Genomic DNA, 18,474 nt, shown 5'->3' on the forward strand with positions numbered 1-18,474 from the left:
ATGGATGGATAGATATTGTAATTTCTTTTACAATGGGTGAAGTTAGTAATGGCAATACATAACTACCTAGTATCGCAGAATATGACACAAGAAGGACATCTCCCAGACTAGAATGTATAATTTGTTATGGGTTGGCATGTTTTAGTCGCAGTGCATTGATATTTGTTCCATCTATGCCGCAAAACCTGCAGTCTAATCCCACCCAAGCTTCAAAATGGTTTGCTATTTGTTAGCCCTTCAATGGCATTTTGCATTGTTAGCATTAGGCTAAACGGTTTGCTTTCTGACAAACATTTTATATGGAAAATTGATGAGATATTCCTACTACTTGTAAAGCTGGGGTACCTACAGGTTTGCCCATGATCCCCAAAGTAAGCTCATCAGGTGTGCGGGAAATGATTACCGTATTTTCCGCACTATAAGGCAAGGCAAGGCAAGTTTATTTGTATAGCACATTTCATACACAAGGCAACTCAATGTGCTTTACACGAGGAAAGACAACACATAAGCATCAAGAAACAGTAGTTAACATTCAGAGGAAGAAAAATAAATAAAAATTTGTTACAAACTAACAATCTTAAAACATTATTCAACAAACTTTAAAAAATTTAACATAAAAAAGTTTAAAATGATAATGATAAAAATAAAAATAAAAATAAAAATAAAAATAAAAATAAAATAAAAATAATAATAATTTTAAAAAAAACACTTAAATAAAGCTGTTTAAAAGTCCCTAATCAAAGGTATAAGAAAAAAGCAAAGTTTTTAACCTGGATTTGAAAGCATTTACACTCGGGGCTGACTTCACTTCTGTTGGTAGCCTATTCCATCTGTGTGCAGCATAATTGCTAAATGCAGCTTCACCATGTTTGCTTCGAACTCTGGGTTCCACTAGTTGGCCCAAGTCTGTAGATCTCAGAGCCCTGCTGGGCTTGTACTCAATCAGCATTTCTTGGATATATTCAGGACCCAAACCATTTAGTGATTTATAGACGAGTAGCAGAACTTTAAAATCGATTCTACAGCTGACAGGGAGCCAGTGTAAATCCTTAAGTACTGGAGTAATATGTTCTGATCTTTTTTTCTTTAAGGCGCACCGCATTATAAGGCGCACCTTCAATGAATTACATATTTTAAAACTTTTTCCATATATAAGGTGCACCGGATTATAAGGCCCACCTTCAATGAAGACATATTTTAAAACTTTTTCCATATATAAGGCACTACAGTAAAGGCTGGGGTTACGTTATGCATCCATTAGATGGTGCTGCGCTAAAGGGCATGTCAACGAAACAGTCAGATAGCTCAGTCAAACTTTATTAATAGATTACAAACCGGCTTTCTGACAACTCAATTCACTCCCAAAATGAATAAACAGCTGTTTTATTATTTTCTCTGAGCTATAAAGTATTAGTATTAGCTAGCGAACCAAGATGGCGGGATCTTCTGCGCATGCGCGTCACCGATCGTGCAGGGTCACCGATAGCGTCTTGACAGCGAGACCTGTTGCGGCTCAATATTGATCCATATATAAGGCGCACTGGATTATAAGTCGCAGGGTCAGCTTTTGAAAAAATTGAAGGCTTTTAGGTGCGCCTTATAGTGCGGAAAATACGGTGCATTTTTGGTATGAAAATGATTATTTACAAACTACACATGTATTTTTGTTCATAAACAGTCCCCTCCAAAAGTATTGGAATGGTAAGCTCCAATACTGTATTTGTTGTATACTACTGGAAACAGTTTAAAGAAGAAGCTTTGGGTTTTAAACGTGAAAACTGCATTTGCTGTTACGCAAACACGAAGCTTTCTCAGAGAGAAAAGCAAACCATTTTGAAGCTGAGAGTAGAGGAAATATCTATCCATGCCGGCGACGCATACAGACAAGCAATTGAAAACGCCTCCATCAGACGGCAGAAGGCTGGTCCTTATTTGATGGTGCGATGAGATGTTTTTGAATGTAAAAATCTTGACTCAGTGAAGCTTAGGAAATACTGACCTACGTAATGGAAAAAAGCTGACCAAGCAGCTGCATGTGAAACATTAGACGGATGACCAGACGGTACAAGTGAGCCTTGTTTACAATCTGTTCATAACTATCACCATGCTGCTCTGCAGATTTAGCACGAAGAAGAAATGGTCTTCTTTTACAACCAGCCATCCTTGCACCAAGCGATTGGATAGTAAAAGCAAAGCAGGAAGGCGGCCGGCGAGAAAAAAAAAAAGATGATACACGTTGAAGGTGCAGCACACTCCATACACAAGATTGGTGCTCTGGGAAGAAAATTGGCAGAATTCATCAAATCTTCTGCTGGTTCAAAACGGTGGCAGCAGCCTTGTGCAGAGCCTTTAAATGTGAAAATAACCCAGCCGCCCTGTGGGAGCGTGTTTTATGTGGTTGGAGGGGTTCAAGTGGGGCCCATATATTGGTTTGTGCAGAGATGTCGGCGGGTTTGTCAGGTTTCCCTAGTGGCGCGTTCGCCGGCGCTCTCAGTTTCATGTCACTGGAGCGTTTCTCCGACAGTAGCGCTGACTGTGTAAGAGTGATTTATGCAGTCATAAGAGCGAGCGGCCCGTGCTTCATCCTGACACCTATTATTAAAATGAGACATTTGAGTGTGAAGAGGAAACAAAGCAGGGAGAATATGAAAAACCGGGAACCGCATCCTACTGTACACTAGATCAGCCACAAGACAAACCTATTCATAAATAGGAATGAAAATCTTGTTGGACCTTCCATTGATTACACAAAGAGATTCTCCCATCCCACTAAAACGATTACCAAAATAATAATTTCATAAATTGAACACAAATTGGGGCAGCATGGTGGTGAGTGGATAGCACGTCTGCCTCCCAGTTCTGAGGATTCGGGTTCGAGTCCAGGCTCCGGCCTTCCTGGGTGGAGTTTGCATGTTCTCCCCGTGCCTGCGTGGGTCTTCTCCGGGTACTCTAGTTTCATCCCACATTCCAAAAACATGCATGGCAGGTTAATTGGGCGCTCCGAATTGTCCCTAGGTGTGTTTGTGAGTGCGGGTGGTTGTTTGTCTCTGTGTGCCCTGTGATTGGCTGACAACCAGTTCAGGGTGTTCCCCCGCCTACTGCCCAAAGCCAGCTGAGATAGGCTCCAGCACCCCCCGCGACCCTTGTGAGGAATAAGCGGTCAAGAAAATGGATGGATGGATGAACACAAATTGCCCCTAAAAGCGATTTTGTCAAATGCCCATCCCAAGAGCTAATGTATTCCAACTAAAGAAAGCCACTTAGGCTATAATTATTTCAGCTAAACAAACAGTTGTAAAAGATTAAATGTAGCTATATTGGTATTAGCATTATGTACAGTTTGAATATTTAATTGATTCTTTCGCGTATCACTAGAGGGAGCTTCCTTACCATACCAAGCTAGCATACCAAGCAAGCTAGCATACCAAGACAGGCATATGACTGATACGCCACTTAAATTGATAAGGATTTACACACATAAGCCAAACAAATTGCAAATATTAGTTAGAAAACTGTTTTTTGTTTCGTTTCGTTTCGTTTCGTTTCGTTTCGTTTCGTTTCGTTTCGTTTCGTTTCGTTTCGTTTCGTTTCGTTTCATTTCATTTCATTTCATTTCGTTTCGTTTCTTAGCCCTGGAACCTATCAGAGCTGAATTTGGACGAGAGGCGGGTTACACCCTATACTGGAGGTGGAGAGTGGCATTCACGGACTGAGTGCAAAACTTCTTTTAACGAAGCTGACTTGCGGTGCAAGCAGAGGGAGCATTCAGCAGTGCTCTTCCACTCTTCTCTGCTCCGTTGTCGCTCAGACTCAACCGAGAACAACAAGAGACGATCGCGAAGCGAAATAGGGAGGGTTATTTTTGCCATGCCGGGCTCCCAAAAGTATTAGCCTTGTTTATTCTCTGCGCAGACGCCGCTCCGTGAGTGGCAGTGGGACTACGTCTGAGGCAGACGAATACTCTGAAAGGTTTTCCCGGGAGAGTCAATGCGCACACCATATGAATGTCTCCCTCCTTTTGCTTTTGTGCAAATTTATCTCCATCCTCTCATTGGCTCTTATCTATATGCTGCCATTTCCCAAATGAAATGCCACCGAATACGGAAACAAATGAAGCGCAGCTAAACAAAAACATCCGCAACCTCCGAGGGGTTTGATGGTAAGCTCGTAAGGATGCAAAATTCCGTTGTGTGACATCCTCAACACTCAAGCTTTGGTGGCGCAGTCATTACTGTGTTTGTCTTCCAGCCACATTTAGTGAATGAAACCGTGTCGGAATGAGTCAAAAGACTGAAAACCTACAGCAGAGCAGACAGGACAAAAAGTTACATACAATATATCCTTTCATAGTATTAGCAGTCAACTTCCTCTTCATCTGTCGCTGTTCCTCATTGCCTGTCTTCATGTGAGGGCTCGGCACAACTGAGTGAACCGCTACACCGAGGGTCATGTTAGCCCTTTATTTTCCTCTTCTTTCTCCTAAAAAGAGGAAGAGCTGGCGTGTAATCGCCGCTTGTAAGCGCCACACTCCCGAGGCCGGGTGACCTACATGTTAGACTTCCTCCATCTGCTTGCGTTCACTTAGCGCTCGGCAGGCCGCCACTCGCACAGCAGGTGCCGGCGCACGGAAGCTTCTGGGGGGGTTGCGTGTTGAGTGTAATGTGGATTTATTGCGAGTAAAGATACTAAGAGGCAAAGTCAAGGTCACACCAGTTGGCTGAAATGAACCCCGGGATGCTCTTTCCACTGTAGCCTCGTTGGCTTGTGAGTAACGATGACCTTGCTTCACTCGTTCCAGTTGCGGACCAGTCTGCATCCTCCTGCACCTTGGAATTGAAAACAATTAATTAGTATTCAAAGCCGTAAAATAATATATGCAGTTAATTCGGACGCGTTAAAAGCTAATGGACTCGCTGAGTCTTGTGCCCGGGGCTGCCACACAGAACGAGTCCATCAATCACTTCTCTCACTGATCCTTCGCAAGCTGACGGCCGCGTCGGCGCATCTTGACAAGGAAGCGGGGCCGGCGCCGGGGTCGGGGCCGGCGTCCGGCGTGGCTTATGTTGACATCTTGAGAGATGAACTGGAGCCATTTTACTGCCTCTGTCACTACATTCTGCCCTCGGTCTCTGATGAGGAGTTATTCTTGGACAGTCGGCAAGTGAATACATCCGTCTATGTTCCGTACTGCTTATCCCGTTCAGGGGTCGCAACGAACTGGAGTCTAGCCAAGCCTAGTTGACTCCAGGCGAAGGGAGGACGATAGCCTGGACTTGGTGGTCAGTCGGTCTCAGGCCGCATACAAAGACAGGCAACCATTCACTCTCTTTTTCACCACACCACTGAGTGGGAACCGAACCCTTGCTGCCTACGCTCAAGTCAGGCGAATGTACCGTTCTCATCACTGATCCATAGCAAGTCATGAAATGTAAATATTCATCATTGTCACTATAAAATTTTGAACTGTGCAATCAATGCTTCAAGTCAGTGGTTCTCAAACGTTTTACATGAAGTACCATCTCAAACATACAGTGGTATCATAGTGTTCATCAAAGCGTTTATAACCCTGGGCCCAACTATGTCAATTAAATACACAAGGGTTCATGAGTGGAACCATTAACTCACTTGCTCCGAATAACGTGTAGATACGTTTTTTGGTTTTTTTTATGTTTTAAGTGTCCCAAAGACGTATTTATACGTTTTTTTTTGTTTTTATGCGAGAGCATACAAAAGGCTTTGATGCAGCCTCTCAACTGCAAAGAACGGTTGCAGAAATGGTAGTTATTACACAAACGGCCAGCAGGTGGCAGCAAAGCAAAGGAGATCAACCAGAGACATCTAGAAAAAAAGCAAAATTACTGACAATTTTAAATAGATTTGTGAAAACTGATGAAACTTAGCTCTCTTCTAATGCTAATTGCTGCAAAACCGAAACAGATAGAAACATACTTTTTTTCCTGATGAAAGAAGAGACTTTAATCTTTCTTTTGATAGGTTCCATGCTTTTATAGCAATGTAACACAATATTCTGTGGGCTTTGCAAAAACAGTCAAAATTCAGTAAAACAGCCGGGAGCGAACAGGATTGCGTCAGTGAAATTGCTGGGAGTGAAAGAGTTAAACAGTTTATCATAACTCTTAACAATCCCACACCAAAGGATTACCACTCAAAATAAGCTGTTGGAAACGTCCGATAATTCGGAAGTGGGGGAAATGATCAAATTCTGACAGGTAATCATAGTGGTTCAGCACTGAAGTCAAACCAGCAGGATAAATCCTCAAACAAGCACAAAGGTAAATACAGTAGCCACGTCAACATCTTTCGATGCGATGTTTCCCGAAAGTAAACTTTGTCTTCAGAAAAGGGATTTCCTCTACTAAGCTAAAGTTACTCTCTTACATTTGCCTTGGCGTAGCTTCCAGTTGTCTTTGGGGGGGGGGGGGGGGGGGGGGGGGGGGGGGGGGGGGGGGACCCTCTCCAGGCTACAGCTGCCGAATATTCTTGTGCAAACAGCCGGCAGATGCGTCTTGGCCTCGCTGCTCCATTCAGCCGCCTGATCCTCTGCTGGCTCGCCCCTGCTGCCAAATGACTTCTCATGAATAATTGTTTGGTTCCGGACCGATTGGATACGTCGACTCCACATGTGGAATATTTCAAGCCATTAAGCATCTGCACTCGATCAACACAACAGCTGCTTTATTGCCTGCATGAGCTTACGAACGTAAGATGGGAGTGAGTCATGTTAGATGCGAGGTACAGTAATAAGGCTCGCGCCCTGGCTTGGAGAGCAAAAACCTGCGAGTAGATGACATGACACAAATCTTTTTACAATTGTCTATCTTAGCAGTTTAAACTTTAAATATACCGCCAACTATAGGCCTAAAAGTCTAATTTCATTTGAACTCATTTCAAATGTCACTTGACTGCTTAGAAATGTGTTGATAAGAGACAATATGCAAAGTTAGCTGGAGAGACGTGAAGTTTAAAAGGTCAGTGGAAGACATTTGACACCCATAAAGTAATGATGTGACATACTGTGACAAGGCTTAAGTTTCTTTAACGCTAGTTTATTTAAAAACACTAAAAGTGAGTTATTTACGTCTCGTTCTCGCTTGTCACATATACATGTTCCCGTGTTGCCATCTCCAAACTGCGTCTGCTTTGCTCTGCTGTAATTCCATGAAACTTTTTAAGGAGGCATCTTTTATATATTTGAGGAAGTCAGACATCTTCCATCAGCAATAAAAGTTCCTGCGGAAACACGAAAGTAGCTGAATACTGCTTCCGGGTGCCAGAACTACAGTTTTAAAATGATTCATGAGAGTTTTGACGCAGAAATTATTGTGATTGACTCAACCGAATTAGCCGATTTTTTATTTATTTAAAGCCCTGCTTGAGATCAATTCCCATTTAGACGGGGCTTTGATGCCAACTTATTTCAATACAAGACACAAATAGATGAAATCACAAACTACAAATAGGTGGTGAAATAATGTAACACATTTAGAGTAGTTAGCATTAGCATTAGCGCAAAAGCTAAAAGTTCACAAACAAATACAGTCAAACGCACAAATACTAGTCAGGAACAGATAATAGCAATTGTTCATAAAAGTGTTCCAAACCAATAAGAATGGGAACACAAACTAAACCTAACAAAACCGACACTGAAACAACTCGCCAACGCCAGACTAACTATACCACTCGAGAATGCAAGTCTTTACACTAAACAGTAAACCTCTGCTGGATATTTTTATTCTCCTTTTACCGCCGTCATCCTTTTAGAAAAAGGGCCGCAAAAAAATCCAAAGGGAGAAGCAAAACGCACACGCAGAGTTAATCCTTTGATGCAGGCTGTGAAATGAGGTCCACTGAGATGTGTTTTTGTTGCCTTTCTTGAAAAAAAAAAAAAAAAAAAAAACTAAAGGTAGAGCAGACATCAGCATCATACAATAGTGTCCCCTCTTTTTGCAGATCTCGACAAGGCTCGGTTCAGGTCTAGCGAGAATACTGAAAATACATTAACGCCACCGACTGGCACATAAAGGATTTAAATGAAATATAAAATGTTTTTCTGGGCCGCTTTTGCTCTCTGATTCTGTTTGGATCACTGAAATAACTCGCAGACAGGTTCACCAGCTTTCTAGATGAGCCGAATTAACTGTTCCACTGATTAAAAAAAAAGTCCAATATGAAAGGAATAGAAATCACAATAGTGTTCAATAATTTCACTCTTTGTTCTTACAAAAAGCGAATTAAGGAATTTCACGGTATTAAGAGGGCAGCTGTTAAGGAGCCATTTGAGAGGAGCAAACTGTGCCGTGCTACTTTGGTTTGTCCAAATTTTTTGGATTGTGGATGGTTGAATTAGTTTTGGGCAAGAATAATGGGGGATGTCGATGGATGGACTGCGGCGTTTCCCAACCTTTTTAAGCGAGGCAATATTGATACCAAACATTTCACACACAACTCGATGTGCTCGACACAAGCGAGGACAAATCATTTACAAACACAACAGTTAACGGGATTCAGAACTAAAGCAGAGAAAACTAAAATAACAAAATTACTAAAAGACCTTACAATGACAATACAATTTAAACACATTAACAGAAAACTTGAAAAAGATTCTAAACAATAATTAAAAAAAAAAAAAAAAGTTTCTAAAATCTCGAAACAAAAAATTCAAAAAAAAAAATAAAAAAATTAGACAACCTTAGTCAAAGGTTTTGGGGAAAAACGCAAATTTTCAATCTTGATTTAAAAGCATTTACGCTTGGGGCTGAATTCATTTGGGTGCAGCATAACAACCAAATGCAGCTTCACCATGTTTACTTTGAACTCTGGCCTCCACAAATTGACCGGCCAAGTCTGTGCATGTCAGCTGTATTAGAGCCAAGGCACATATTTTAAATGGGAAAAATATCAATGTCAACAGAAATGTGCCCCAAATATGTACAGTATAATGAAATAATGATAATCTCTCTAACATTTATGCAGAAATGTACTTAATGTGAAATCTGGGCCTGTTACGATGAACACAAATCTGCTGGTTAGTTCGTTGTATGAAAAGCAACAAGTGGATAAACAGGTTATTTGGAACATCTAGTGGAAGTGCATTTACCAAATTGTAATTGGCCTACCTGTCACTACATGTCACAGATGAGATAGACAAACATTATTGCTTTCTTCTAGTCTAACCAGTTATGTGATTCCTGAAGGTGACAAAATAACAGACTATTTCCAGCTAATAAAGTTAGTTTTTTCTGCTATGGGTAACCTGGCAATAGCCAGATGGATATGTAATGTCTGGTACCTCTCCACAGTAATTTTGACGGGAAAAGGCAGGACATTCTGTACAATAATTCGAGCTGACAATGCGACATTCTACATGTTTGTTTTAACCAATCACGGCCACGGGTGAAAAGTTCGTGTTCGTTCTTGCCGAAGGTGGGGAAAGCGCGAACATCTTACCAGCTAGAATTGCACGAAGCGCCCCCCGCTGTTCAACATTGAACAAGGAAACGTTGAGTCATTCTGCGAGAACAGAATTAATTGCATTCGTCCATGTTCGGTTTGTTTGTTGGCTCTGGCTTCCTGGTTTCGTCACAGTTGCATATCCCGCCCCCCAAACACAATGCCGCTCTGTGATTGGCCACTAGTTCGGAACGGCGGTTATCAGCGGGAGCGGTACAAGATGTATTCTCCGGAGTTTGTGAAGAATTCATCTTGCGAGAGCAAGGTTATGCTACGACTATAAAATGAAGAAAATCATACCATTACTTCAACCCTATAACGAATCTGTGCGCGTGCGTCTGTTAACTCAACTGATATGCACCATCAGACTGCCTGCTGCAGTACTTAAGGCCGCTTATTATGCATTTGTTGATTGAGGATTATTGTTCCATCTGGCTCGCGAGGGTACAGAGGATTATAGGAGGGGAAAAAAACGTGGAAGAAGGCGCACCTGATGTCGGGTTTGAGGATGCGGGGCGAGCAAGTAGCTGAAGCACAGGGTCCGGGCTCTCCCGTGAGGGGGTGCCAATGGGATCATTTTTCTGCAGGACTGTCATACACCGTCGGCTGCCTCATTTGTCTGCGCCTTTGTTGCCAGGCTCCCCCGCAAAATTCCAGGGATAAGGCCGCAGGCCAACAGTAAGCAGGAGAGGTGGGGGTAAAGGGGGGGATATGTACTGTATCAGCTAATTATGATAGCGCCTCGTTTTATTTAAAATGTAGCACACCATGTACATATTGCATTCTTAATAAATGCTGAGTGGCTGAAAAGGAACCGTAATGAAAGATACGGGTGTGTTGTTGCTCCACATTGCTGGTGTGTGTGACCCAGTTTATCTACTGCTCAGGTGATTAATGCAGCATCACTACAAATAAAGGTCACAACCGGAGCACGGGAGCTGAGGGAGTTGCATATGATTTGTCTGGGGGAGTGTACCGTAATTTTTCAGGGCAACACTCACTGACTGTACAGCCGGGTAATTATTTTATATACTGCTCACTTGCTTTGGCGAGCCGGTGCTGGTGCCTGTATAATATGAACATTTTGATTTGGACTTTGCGACTAACTTGAGTTGAGCAGTGCAAGCAGGCCTAATTAAAATACATAAAGTGTGATTATGCATCTCTACGGTTTACCTAAACGATCATAACCGCTTTCATGTGTTTGAGGTGCTGCACACAGTCGACTCGCGCGGCGGCGTCTTTTCCAGAGAAATTACCGCAGCTAAATGAAGCGATGATTTTCTTTCGCCGTGCCAGCTGTAGCGCAAATAGTCTTCAGTCTGCCGGATAATTCTGCTCCTTTTCATGGAGACAGAAGGGATTTAAGGAAGATGGGTTGAAGAGTGTGAGGCTTTGAATGTCTTTTTGGGTGTGCATTTGTGTGTCATAAATCCGAGACCCCTAACCGGATACTTCAGAGTCCCGCCAGAGCAGTGAAGTTGTCAGGTGGCCAGAGGAAGGATCAAAGGAAGGTGAAGATGAAGCAAAATGAAATCCAACACCAACCGGGCACCACCCTCCACCCACAGTTACAAATCCAGAATCTTTCACCAACCCCAGAAACATCTGAATCCCAACAGGATTAGGGAGACATCAAGAGACCAGAGAAAAGACTAAAGGATGGATAGTTGAAGCGCAGTGAGATCCACAAACGCCAACCTCCACTGATTCAACAACCATTGGAAGAAGCCAATTACTTTCGGTAGATGCGTTTCAATAGAGGAGTTTCAGTAGATGCTGGTGTGGCCTGTGGTGGGTCTGGTATGCGTGAGAACCTCCACCAAAGAGGGGAGCCGTCTGTTACGATTTCAAGGTGGAGTGAAAGATGTGGACCCAAATGTGAGAAGACTGATCAGACAGAGGAAATGTCTAATGTAGGGTGATTTATTGACAAGGGCATGGGCAGGAAAACCAAGACTTGACGGAACTGGACTTGACGTGACTGGGCTTGACATGACAGAACTGGACGTGACGCGACAGGACAGGACAGGACAGGACAGGACCATTTGCACCACAGGACAGAACCAAAACATGACACTCGACCTCGGCCCGAACTTGGGCTTTTGAATGTTTTGATAGTGTTGTAGTGTCAAACAGGTTTTTGCCTGCCCTGTAAATTTCTTGGATTTGTTTACATAATCACATACTGATCTTTTTCTCTTCAGGTCAATGGCCGAGAGCTGTCCAAGTCCAGCCATGAGGAGACGTTGGAGAGCTTCCTGCCGGCCAAGGACCCCGTCGTGGTTCAAGTCATCCGGCGGACCCCCAGCGGCCGACCTCACGGCCCGCCTCAGGAAATCCGCGTGGTGGATGTGTGCACTCAGACCGACATCACCTTCGAACACATCGTGGCGCTGGCAAAGCTGCGGCCTACGACGCCTCCCGTGCCTGACGTCTGTCCCTTCTTGCTCAGCGACAGGTGAGCCTTATTCCTTCCTTCCTTCTTTCTTATTAACATGTATGCTGTATAGGTTTTTGCACATCCCAAATCTTATTTCATCATCCCATCCATGTGTTATCACCAAAATTAAGGATACCATATTTTTACATAAAAATCAAGAAGAGTATCAACAAGGGGTTATCCTTGAAAAACTACAAAAGAAACAGGAGTCATTATTTCCCCTGGTGTCACTTTGATTTTCTGCTCCGCACATCACAAAGCAACAAACAGGAAAAGTTTAGCATATTTTCAAAAGTAGGTTTCATCTCATGGGACTGGAACAACAGGAACTTCTTTTTTTTTTTTTTGCTTCTTCTTTATTTTTTTCTTGATTTTCATTGTTTTATTTTTTTATTACAGACACTCTTAACTCATTGACTGCCATTGACGGAAAAAGACGTCAAATAATGCATTTTTGCTGGGCTGGCAGTGAATGTGTTAAACACAATGTGCCAATATATTTTGTGATTATATTGCAGCATCCTTTTTTCCTTTTTTTTTTTTTTTAAGGCAAATGTTTAAAAATCCATCAATTTTGGTTACATCTCATCTTAAGTCATTGACTGCCATTGACGGAAAAAAACGTCAAATAATGCATTTTTGCTGGGCTGGCAGTGAATGTGTTAATTCATTTGCACCACAGTTATTGCTCTGGATCACAGAATTATTGACACGTAATGTATTGCGCAAATACAAAATCCCCCACAGGACCTTGTTGGCAATTAAATAGCAAGAAGGCCCATTTAGACTCATCCAAGGTTTACAACGTGATTAAAGCAAATGGGCTCATAAAAAACAAACAAACAAAAAAAAACAAAAAAAAACTGGGCACCGCATCGGATCGGGCAACTCGCAGCCGGCGGCCCCGAGCCGAAATGTAATCAATGCGCCCCATAAAACTCCCATTTTCCTCCTCTTCATCTCGGCGATCAGGTGCACAATTCAATATAGCGCCGATTTGATAGATATGACAAATGTCGTGTCACGCGTGATTATGTTCCTTGCAGCTGCTGCCAGAGGTGCTTATGTTTCTAATGTGGAGGCATTGTGACAAATCCGAGTCTGGTTCCCGCTGCTCCGTAATCAGACCGTGACATGGCTCTGCTGAAGCGGACCACATGCGATGATCCCGCCATTCGAGTGGCAAAAAAATAATTGAGTATTTCACGCTCCTCTGCAACGAACAAAGTTAAAAATTGCCTATAATAAGAGTTAAAATTAGTGCTGTTAAAATTAAAATATCGCATTAATCATGTATTTAATTTTGACCGCAGATGATCTTTTAGCAGACAGCGACATAACTACATGCATTAAAGTAAAGCATTTCATAAATGTTTACGTATGACATTCAGAATATTTGTTTATATCAAACTATTGGGCTATTTTAAATTATGCCAGTAATAAACTGATTTGAAAAAGAGGAAGACGAGAGCGTGCAGTCGATCAAAAAATGTTGAAGACGTCATCATAACATTAAATGTCGAAAGAATGAACACATAACAGGTGCTCGTCAAAATTGGCAAGCAAAAAATGTTGGTAAAAAGCCTTTAAGCGATTCATCGTGATTAATCAAAATCTAAGATGTGATTAATCTGACTAAAAAAATGTTATCGTTTAACAGCGCTAATAAAAATATACCACAAAGTATGATCCCAAGATAGTTTAATTTAATTTAATTTTAAATGGGTCTTTGATACCATTGTGAGAAATGAGCTGTTCAGAAAATGGATGGATGGATGGATGGATGGATGGATGGATGGATGGATGGATGGATAAATCTTTGGATCATCATTAAATTAACCTTCTGCAGCAGAGTCGCCATTGTGTCAAACTGCCACAGTATAGCGCCAACTACTGCCAAGGAGGACTTAGCCAATGTCGGATTTTGTTTGCCTTATGTAACGATGGATATTATCAGCACCCTCCACAAATACTTGCATGTACCACAAAGTGGGCCGGCGGGCCTACGAGGGCCTGTCATAATTGCTCGCAGCTCTAGTTAGGGCCCGAGCATTGACCGCTGCGAGGTCCCTATTGTGTTTGTCAAATGTATTCTTCTTTTTCCTTCTTTTCTTCTTCTTCCTATATTATTATTATTATTATGCTGATCAATCACATTTTTCGGGGCCTAAAAAAATGCATGATACCCTAAAATAAGGCCGTCATCAGCCCCATACCGATACCTGGTTGTCCTTCAAAATATTGTAAGTCAACACAGTGGGTTGATGGGGCCTAGGAATAGCCCAAGTTATATCAAAGTGACAACTATGTTGTTGTAATGCTGAATCTAGCCTAGGGGGCACCAGAGACAACATACTGTAACTTTAACATTTCCAAATGTCAGCCCGATTGTTTTCTGCCAAATTTGTCCCGATTGTCTGTTTGCATGTAGCCTGCTTAAGTGTGCTTTTGGAGGGGTTTTTTTTTGTTATCTTGTGTGGTCCTGATGCCGCCACTCAATAATTGTTGGCATGATAATAGGCTGCACAATGAGTGTGTGCGAGGGGGCGTGGGGTTGTCAGTCAATTCAATTGCAGCAGGCAAATCACGGCAATGAGCTGTTATTAGCGAGCGTCTCGACTTTTTTATTGCACGCACTCGAGCCGCCGTGAAAGCCGTCGACGGCGTCTTTCTTCGCCATATTGCAGCCGAGACAAAGGCGACAGGAAATCCTGTCACTCGGCGCCGTTGAAAGGTTTTGAAAGAAAATGAGCCAGAGGATGCAACTTACGTCCGCACCTCTTTGTGTTTGCCTGCCCCCCCCGACAGCTGTCACTCCCTTCACACCATGGAGCAGGATTACTACGAAGGCACCGACTACCTCTCGCCACTTCCGGTCGACGGCGACAGGACGGAAGAGTTGGAATACGAGGTAACCATTTCAAGTCATCTTTTCGAATTAGAGGGAAAATAGAGCTTTTTGGCAAGTTATGTTTGTTATTACTATTGCTGAAGTTGCCCTCATGACGTGTTCGTCTGTATAAACAACACACTCTGGCTGGGCACATTTCCTCAACAGCCCGTTTTGGATTTTGTTTACCAGGCGGTGGAAGCATCCAAATACTAATTGACTCCCCAAGCATCGTCAAGGGGGGGGGGGCAGATTGGAGTGGGGAGGGAGAGGGATTAGAAGTGACAGATGATATTCCACATTGAACTCAGCATGAATCATTTGCCATCACGACTCCCTATTCGTCGAGGCACGATTTCGACGAAGCTCTTTGCCTTCTTTGCCGGCCGTTTGACGCAAATTGACGCATCAGTGAATCATCGTGCGTCAGACAGACAGAAAGATCTTTGTTCACAATTAATTTGGCATGTTAACATAAACTCCTGTGAATATCATGTAGGCCGATTGTACTTTATATCCACATAAAACGAGCCAAAATCGTCGGAATCAGAGAAGTCTCCCCCAAAATTAAACATTTTATAGACGTTTACCTAGATATTATCGAAAAAGACGCACTTACATTCTTACATAATGTTTAATGTCTAATGTTACAAATTTATGTAATCCTCAGCTAGACTAGTCAAGCTAAAGTAACAAGTTCAATCGCATATTAAAACTCATTTGTTCCCAATAACGTGTAAATACGATTTTTTATGTGTCCCAAAGACGTATTTATACGTTTTTTGTTGTTGTTGTTGTTGTTTATGCTAGAGCATACAGACAAATGGTAGTTATTACACAAACGGCCAGCAGGTGGCAGCAGAGCAAAGGAGATCAACTAGGGCCATGTCGAAAAAAGCAAAATTACTTACAATTTTAAATACATTTGTGAAAACTTATGAAACTTAGCTCTCTTCTAATGCTAACTGCTGTAAAACTTATTTCATCAGGAAAAAAAAAGTATGTTTCTATCTGTTTATTTTTTTTTAGACTATCTTTATCTCTATCTGTTTACGTTTTGAGACTTTAATCTTTCTTGTGATAGGTTCCATGCTTTTATAGCAATAGAACACAATATTCTGTGGGCCTTGCAAAATCAGTCAAAATCCAGTAAAACAGCCGGGAGCGAACGGGATTGCTTCTGTGAAGATGACTGGGAGTGAATGAGTTAAGAACGCAGGAAAAAAAAAAAAGTATCGATTACGCTGCCGTTGTATTAGCATTCATCGCCAACTCCGTTGTTAGCGTCTCCAGCTAGCTGCTAGCTAGCCTGCACTGAGCTAGATGGCGAGAGCTGCGAGATCCATCGCATTACTTTTGAAAGACACTTGCAAGGATCTGCTGTTGGGCCATCCCAACTCCACCATCCTCACTTACTAGCCCCGCCCCTTAAAGGCACACAACCAAGACAGAAATACTACTGCAATAACATGTTCACGTCTCTCTTTTTTTTTGTCAATTTTGTGGAGTATTTTAACTCATTTCAGTCAGAAATTTGCTTGGTCAAAAATCTTGAGTCAAGGAACCATTATATTTCATTTCCTGTTTTTATATCCCGAGTCATCGGCGGCCTCATGGCTGACAGCCCGCCTCACTTCCCTTTTTATTTGTTGTGTTTGAATTAGTTCTGAAGACTCCCACCAACTGAGACGTGGCAAAAAGATTTGTGCACCCGCTTGGATCACCGTGTCACATTGGTAACAAATATCACACAGTGTATTAACACATTCACTGCCAGCCCAGCAAAAAATGCATTATTTGACGTCTTTTTCCGTCAATGGCAGTCAATGACTTAAGATGAGATGTAACCAAAATTGATGGATTTTTAAGCAACATTTGCCTTAAAAAAAAAATGAAAAAAGGAGGCTGCAATATAATCACAAAATATATTGGCACATTGTGTTTAACACATTCACTGCCAGCCCAGCAAAAATGCATTATTTGACGTCTTTTTCCGTCAATGGCAGTCAATGAGTTAAAAGCCTTTGAGTACGCCTCGTTGCTATTAGCAAATCTTATTACACTCTACGGGCTTTGTTGCTCGTTATAGCTCATGACGGCGCACGTGCTTCTCATGGACATAGGGAAGACATTCCTTTAAATGACTTTACCCGGAGGAGTCAGTAGAGGAGAACATTTTGCCACCACTTCACGGCGGAAGCATTGCAAAGCAATTCGGCTTTCTAACACGTCCACGGCGCAATTCCCGGCGAGCTGAAGTTGTTTGCTCTCAATCCGAGATCCATTTGTTCTTGTTAAAAGTGGACACAGGTTGGCGTCGGAATGTTCTTTGCTATCAGCTGCAGGCTATGTTGCTGTTTTCGGTGTTGTTTACCGCGTTCCAAACTCAAGAACAGATTGTTGGTACCACAGTGGATTTTGTCAGGCTAATGTCAATATTGCTGAACAATACAAACAAACATTGCTGGAGTTAAAGTCAACCTTGAACATTTATTGACAATATGTGACCTCGCAAGTCTAAAGATGACGTTCTGATTAATATTACATTTGTGGAATATGAGTTATGAAGCAAAATCCAGCCGTTTTGAGCCATCTTATGGGGCGGCCATTTTGCCACTTGCTGTCGACTGAAGATGACATCACAGTTGCTCAGGGCTCAAGCAACGACCAATCACAGCTCACCTGAGCTGTGATTGGTTGTTACAGCCGTTTTGTTCCGTCTTATGGGGCGGCCATTTTGCCACTTGCTGTCGACTGAAGATGACATCACAGTTGCTCAGGGCTCAAGCAACGACCAATCACAGCTGAGCTGAGATGGATAAAAACAGCTAGATTTTGCTTCATAACTCATATTCCACTGACGCAATATTAACTAGAATGCCATTTTTAGACAAGTGGAGCTACATGGAACATATTATTGTAAAGAATTATTATTTTTTTTTGGGGGGGGGGGGGGGGTTCACTTCCCCTTTCAATATCAAAAGTAGGATGATAGTATTAGTAATTAGTAGCTGTTCATCACTACAATCCCAGTAATAAGCTCTATACTGTTAAATAATGATCTCTCAATGTGTCACTTATTCCCTCATGTTGAAATTGCAGCGTGATGACGAGCCGCTGTTAGTAATTAATCACTTGGAGGCAATAAAGGACAGCAATAATTGATGGTTGTTTTGGTTTATTACACTTGTGTGAGAAGCATTAGACCAAATGAGTCCCGCATTTTAATGTTGGGTACGTTTTGTTTGTGATATCACCCGCTGCCTTTGGAGACTGACAGCAAAAAGGAGCCTGACCACATTTTTTTTTTTTTTTTTTTTTGCCCAACTGCGGCGGATCACCGCAGGAAAATGACAAACTTTGCGCTTGTTGACAGGCTTCCCTCTCATTCTCGGTGCATTTGTGGCTGCTTTTTCAATTACTGCTAATCAAAGGCGCCATTATGATGACAGCCCACAGTGCGCCTTGATGGCGGGGCCAACATTTTTCGCGCCGCATCGCACCACCACCACCACCACCACCACCACCGCCGCCGCTAATTTACTGTCAGCTCTTATCTCTGTGCCGTGTGCCGATCTCCTGCCGGGAACTTAAAAAACAGATTTTGGAAGACAAAAAAATAAATTGAAGGATGTGTGGCTGCTTTGCAACATTTTTCTCCCTGTGACCT

General features: G+C 42.4%; 1 protein-coding gene across 2 annotated transcripts in view; it reads left to right on the forward strand.

Moving 5' to 3' along the window:
• Window positions 1-18,474, forward strand: part of LOC144016334 (PDZ domain-containing RING finger protein 4) — a 141,433-nt gene that overhangs the window by 108,761 nt on the left and 14,198 nt on the right. For both annotated transcript variants that reach the window (XM_077517329.1, XM_077517330.1), the window contains 2 exons: window positions 11,679-11,932; window positions 14,723-14,825. In XM_077517329.1, the coding sequence (XP_077373455.1) occupies window positions 11,679-11,932; window positions 14,723-14,825 (357 nt within the window). The remainder of the gene's footprint in view (window positions 1-11,678; window positions 11,933-14,722; window positions 14,826-18,474) is intronic.

Source organism: Festucalex cinctus, chromosome 3 (assembly GCF_051991245.1).
Source record: "Festucalex cinctus isolate MCC-2025b chromosome 3, RoL_Fcin_1.0, whole genome shotgun sequence".
In the NCBI taxonomy this organism is placed as follows: domain Eukaryota; kingdom Metazoa; phylum Chordata; class Actinopteri; order Syngnathiformes; family Syngnathidae; genus Festucalex; species Festucalex cinctus.